Here is a 6,000-nt window from a genome sequence, read left to right as displayed (position 1 = left end):
TAGGTGGGGAAATAGGACTCTGAAGCCTCTGTAGAGCCAGGTTATAAAATGCTGATGAGGAATATCAAGAGGAAACTGGGACAGAGATTAGAAAATTTGAGAACTGAGTTCTCTGATTCCCGAGAGCACCCTCAGCTAGAACCTGATTGTCCTAGGGGAGCTCAGTTTCCAGAAGCACCTAAGGAGAGTCAACACAGGGGTATATACAAAACTTCACAATAGGAAGATGTCAATACCAGACAAGTGTTGTCTATTCGCTACCCATCCAGGCAGCACTGGGGCACAGACTATATAACCTAACATTCAGGCATGAAGAAAGTAGCTCTGAAAAGTGAGAAAAAAATGGTTAGGGGTATGGACAGATTATAGGGCAGCAGAGGTTCGCTGTTCTAGTTTTCCTTTGGAGTTCAAATGTATGTGGTTTCAAAACAAAAATCCAGAAAGAAACGTGAGATTAATGCATTTATTCCAATTAATACATTAAAAATAAACTTGTCCAAGCCAACTCATAAATTCTTTAATCTTTTTAACAAAATGTACAACCCAAAACATCACTCTACAGTGGAAATAAACTGGGAAAGGAGGAGGTAAAGGAAAGGATACATATGGGTTTGTGGAACAGGGAATGAGTCCGATCCCAAAACAAGTTTCAGATCTTCTACTTCTTCAGAACAGAAATGGCTGCTAAACAATTTAATACAAAATGTTACTGGATCACAATACAATAAACAAAGTCCATTTCAAAAATAAAAGTTATCCCAAAAGCATATCTGCTCTTGGCATTGAGCCACAAATAAGCCTTACCGATTTGTTGTCTTCTAAAAGTGAGCCTGCCAGATTTCCTTCCATGTTTACTGAGGTCATTTCCAAACAGGTTTGTGGGTTAGCAGAACCATCTCAAAGGAAGGCAACACAGTAAGGGAAGTACAGGAGTTGACATGCCAATAAGGGAAGTAAACAGTAAACAAAAGAGCTACTCACGGTGCATTTGAAACTATGTTAAGGCAGGCCTATCCAAATGGAAGCCAAAGAGATAAATAATTCTTCCTTCAGGCTTTCCATTTCAGCAAACCTTCTGGTGTTTCCCCCAGAGATCCGTCAGCTGCCCCGGAAATTGAGTAGGAATACAACACAGCAACTGGAGAGGTCAGCTCTCTGTCTCCCTCCTCCCCCACATTCCAGAAATGGCAGAGTCAAAGCCAAAATACAATCAAAGCACACTGTGTGTTGAGCCAGATAGATGTTTGATTTTAATGACAAAGTAGGAGAAAATAAATTGGCCAAAAAAAAAAATTAACAGAAAATACTTTTTACAGTTATGTATAGAAGTTATTGATTTGTCTGATATTTTAAAGGGAAAGGAAAAAGGGAGGTAAATTTCTGTTAGCTTCCACAAACGTTTTACTGTAAGATGCTGACTGCATCTCTTGGCGTAGGTTCCAGATGAGATAGCAAACCAGTCCTGGATCATCTGGGCATCTGATTTCTAGAAGCCAATTTGATTCATCCACAAGTAGCTCTGGGTGTTAACTCTTATTTGTGAACACTGGATTCTGTGTGGTCCTGGATGGCGTTAACTGTAGTTTCTTCTTCAGGGATTTCCTGAGGGACCATAATACCTCCAACTACCTGCTCCCTTGGAGGGGACCGTGAAGCTGGAGTTTTTACCAAATTCAAAGGGTTGCCGTTGTCATCACCTACTTGAGGAATTGCCATGTCTATAATGGATGCATTCGGTATCTCTAGTTGTAGTGGGCCCATCTCCAGGGAACTACACTTAAGAGGGTCTCCTGGCTCAGAAAGTGGAGAACAGAGTTTCTCTTTTTGAACTCCAGATGTTCGTGTAACAAAGTCAACAAGGTCTGGAAGGCAAGGAGATGGCCCAAGGCCTGTAGGAGTAATTATTTCTGATTCCAATCTGAGTGACTCTTGTTTCTCTAATCGGGAAGTTTCTTTTACTTCATCAGGCATCACTCCTCCTGCTAACAGGTCAAGGGCCTGATGTGTTCCCTCTAAGGCTCCCAAGCTACAGTCAACATTTTCTATAGGAAGTCCAGTTTTCAAAATGTTAGAAGTGATTCTGACACTTCTTGGATTAGATGAGATTTGCTTACCTTCTGTCTCAAAGTTAAGCACCAAGGTTTTGGGAGAATCTAACGGAAAGCCAGAAAAAGATGATATTGGTTCAAACTCAGAGGAAGTAGAGGAATTACACCCTGTAGATGATACTGTATTTTCTTCACACACTTTCTGAAACAGGGCAGTTGGGGATCTATGTGCTGGGTCTGCCCGAGTATTGCAGAAATCAACATGCATATCCCCCAGATTTCCCAAGGCAGCAAGTTCCTCTACTTTTAAGTCTGTAGCTTCAAGGTCTTCTAAGGTCTTGCTTTCTATTGTCCCTGTTAATTTTGAATGGGCATCTTGTAGCTCCAGGGTTTCCACTTCTGGTTTCTCTGGGCTTTCCCAGGTCTCAGGCCTATTCTTGTTTTCATCCCGAACAGCCAGCTCATAGATCTTTTTACCTTGAAAGTCTTTTGAACTTTCTCTCTTGAGTTTGAGGCTTCCACATCTAGAAGTTCTAGAAACTGATTCTGGAGCTGAATTTTCTAGCCACTCCTCACTACCAGCTGAAACTCCTTTCTCAGAACGATCTGTTAAACACACAGCTGATCTGGCTGGGGACTGAAGAAGCAATTCTGGAGTAGAAATTTTCACAGGTATATCTTGTGAGTTCTGGAGTAAGGACCTAGCTTCAGAAGAAAATAAGTCTTTTTTTGCCCTTGTGGATGAAAGAGCCTGTGCACTTAATTCAATCACTACTTTACTTGGAGTTTCATTTCCTGTCATCAATTTTGTGGACTGTTCAGCCTCTTTGTTAATTATTAGCAACTTGGGCTGTTTTACTTTTCCCTCCCACATGTATCTGTTCCCATGGTTCAAGTTAGAATCTTTTATGTGGTGGGGCCTAACAATACCTGCTTCCTCTTCAACCATCCCCTCAGAGAGCACTGTTACCTTTCCTTTTAGTCCACTGTTTGTCTCTACCTCACTTTCTCTACAATCCTCAGACTGGCGGAGTTCTTGGCTTTCCTTCTCCTGGTTACTAGATTCTCTGAGGTGGATTTCTACCAACTTCTGAGATTCCTTGGTATAATGGTGTATATCTAACAGCTGAGGAGCTGGTTCTACACCAGGTGGCCCTGGCTCTCCCAGGTCAAGCTCAATTTTCCCCTCTGGAGATAAATCCCTTTTAGTTTCACTCTGGAAGGAGCTAGAAGTCCACACGGGCAGAGAGTCTGTCTTTGGGGTATTACTTTCATAAGACCTGCTTTGGCACAACCTTGTCAGAGGCTGTAGAAAGCTGCTGCCTCTCCTTTTTGGGTGTACAACTGACCATTTCCCTAGGGACACTGGAATTTTTGCAATGAGCTTTTCAGAGTTGCTGACTACAGGAGCAGTAACCAAACCCCTATCTTGATGCAACTCCTCTTGTGATGTTCTGCTGTTCAAAGGAGAAGTGACAGAAGTGTCTGAACTTTCAGTTCTAGAGAGATTGCTGTTTTCCCCGTTGGCCAACAGACCACTACTCAGCTTAGTCTCAGGGGTCCCCTTTCCACCACTACTGTAGAATATGTCATACAGGTCCTTAGCATTGGCTGTGGCTAAACAAGAATTTCGCTTCTCCAATTTTTTGGCTTGTTCACTGAACACACTTGAGAGGGGTGGTGGAGGACGTACTAACACAGAAAATAAGGTCTGATCCCGATCACTCTCACTCACCCCTGGAGCTGTTTCATCAGAAGGAATGGCAGCTGGCTGTGCTGAGGCCATAAAGGCTATAGGCAACACTGGGTTCAAAACCTTAGGACCCACGAAGCCAGGGCCGAGAGTATGAGATACAACTGGGTTTGATTTTACTGGAGTCAAGACATCATTTGCTTGAGCAGGAGATGGGGCAGCTGGATGAGGTATAACTGGGAGGGGTGGAGGAGGTGGGGGTGGGGGGGGTGGAGGAGGTGGGAGCATTTGCTCAGGTATATGGGATGGCTCATTCTTTTCAGTCAACACCATTTTTTCCTCTGGAGACCCTTTTAGGATCACCTCTTCCCCTCCAAATGCTTTGGAGATGATGTCTGGAGGCAAGAGGAGATCAGCAGAAGACTCTTTAACCACTGGCAGAGGCTTAGCAGTGGTTCCAGAGGACTTGATGGACAGAAAGGTGTTAAGAGGAGCTGGCTTGCTCACGGTGGCTGAACCTGACTTGCGGAGTACTGTGGATGGGATAGGCAGGTTGGGTCGGATCTTAGTCTGCGTTGAAGTTGTCACAACAGGCATCCAAGGGCTCGTATGTGCAACAACAGTTTTCCCAGAGAGCTTGATTTTGATGGGCTTTGCCTTCCCAGCTTCAGCTTTGCCATCCTCTTTGTCCTTACTACTTTCTACAATCTCTTCTTTAGGGATACTTAGGGCCACCAGTGAACTTTTCTCCTCTTCTTTTTCTGGTTTCTTCCAACTGAATTTCCCAAAAGATGATGATGCTGGTGATTCCTTCTTTACTTCTTCTTTTAATTGGAGTTTGACGCTAGCATTTCTTTTATTTTCAGTTTTTTCGGGGGAGTTCCTACCCTCAGAGAGTTGTTCTTCTAATTCCTCAGAGACTTTGTCATCCTCCTTTAGTTCTTTCATTACCTTTGCCTTTTTTTCTTTCTTCTCCTCCTTTGGTTTCTCACTAAGTTTGCGCTTTAGCTCACTCTGCCGTCGCCGTTCTGTCTCTAGGACCACAGCCAAGCCAGCTTGGCGGTCCAGATTCCGCCGCTCCTCATACAATGGGTTTTCATCTACATATTTCTGGGAAGAAAAAAAATAAAGACTCAACAACTGGTGAAAATACCATAACACAAAATCTTGGCCCTGCCACTGTTAGAATTCATTTAGTAGAAATCTCCAGAGTAATACTCCTCAAGAATATAGATGGTGCTATCAGCTGAGCATCTCTCACTAGGATTGGGGAGAATTTCCTATTGATTATATGGAATTTGAAGTGTCAATAACTTTTTCTGGCTCTGAAGTTGTCTGACAAAGTCAAAAGAATTAATGCAGAAAGTTGGAAACTCCACATGCTACTTCAAAGACCAACCTTGTATTTCTCATTGTGTTGGTGACCCTTCACATGTTGCTCCCCAGAAATTGGATCCCCCAAAAATTCCTCACAGAGCTGGCAGTAAAATCCAGTGACAGGAATCAGAAACTCAGAGCCTGAAAGAGGTAGAAAAAAGTCAAGGAAATAAGTCGTTTCCACCCAGAATGACAGCAACCTAAGAAAATCCCACCACCCCTTTGCAGTAAAATGATTATATATTAATAGTATAGAGGACCTTACCCACTTTGAAGTCAGAAGTAGCATTTAGATAAATCAAATGGCATAGTCTTCCCAAGCTAAGGCTTAAACTCTAGACCTCATTCCTTCTACCTCTTGAGAACACTAACTGGTTAACTCAGGAGTAGTCTGTGTCAGACCCATTCCTGTAGCTGATTCTCCTTAACTCTAACTAGCACTAAACACCTTAGGAGATTTAAAAGCTATACTCCCAATCAGCCCACTACTATTTGTATGACATGTTGATATTAATTACTCAGAAATTTATCATCTATAGATCTAGAGGATACAGTAGTAGCACTGGCTACTTGTGAAGGTAAGAAACGGAAAAGTTTAAGGACAAAGAAAGTTTCTACTTCTCCACTTAACCCTTAATAAGAACTGTACAGTTCTTAGTTGAAAAAGAATTAAATTACTGCATCTCTTAATGTCCTTGTTAACCTGGATTTCAAATAAATAAGATTTGGAGTGCATAACTCAATGACAGAGACAGTTCTGCTATATTCTAAGTAATATGTATATGTGTAACATCTGTTAGTAGATTTTTGGCCATATGGGTAGAGATCATGGTCTTAAAGATCTCTTTATATCTTTCAGGACCTAGTCATGATTTTACACAG

The 6,000-nt window shown here is 42.3% G+C and overlaps 1 protein-coding gene across 1 annotated transcript in view; it reads right to left on the bottom strand.

Moving 5' to 3' along the window:
- Positions 1-449: 449 nt before the first annotated feature.
- Positions 450-6,000, bottom strand: part of ZNF318 (zinc finger protein 318) — a 28,467-nt gene continuing 22,916 nt past the window's right edge. Inside the window, exons 9-10 of the mRNA XM_021716589.1 lie at positions 5,141-5,259; positions 450-4,851 (exon numbers count right to left, since the gene is read on the bottom strand). Of these exons, the coding sequence (XP_021572264.1) occupies positions 1,534-4,851; positions 5,141-5,259 (3,437 nt within the window). The 3' untranslated portion in view covers positions 450-1,533. The remainder of the gene's footprint in view (positions 4,852-5,140; positions 5,260-6,000) is intronic.

Source organism: Carlito syrichta, unplaced genomic scaffold (assembly GCF_000164805.1).
Source record: "Carlito syrichta isolate Samal-C Ts95f unplaced genomic scaffold, Tarsius_syrichta-2.0.1 Scaffold308847, whole genome shotgun sequence".
NCBI classification, from domain to species: Eukaryota; Metazoa; Chordata; class Mammalia; order Primates; family Tarsiidae; genus Carlito; species Carlito syrichta.
This window is presented reverse-complemented; position numbering and strand designations above follow the sequence as displayed.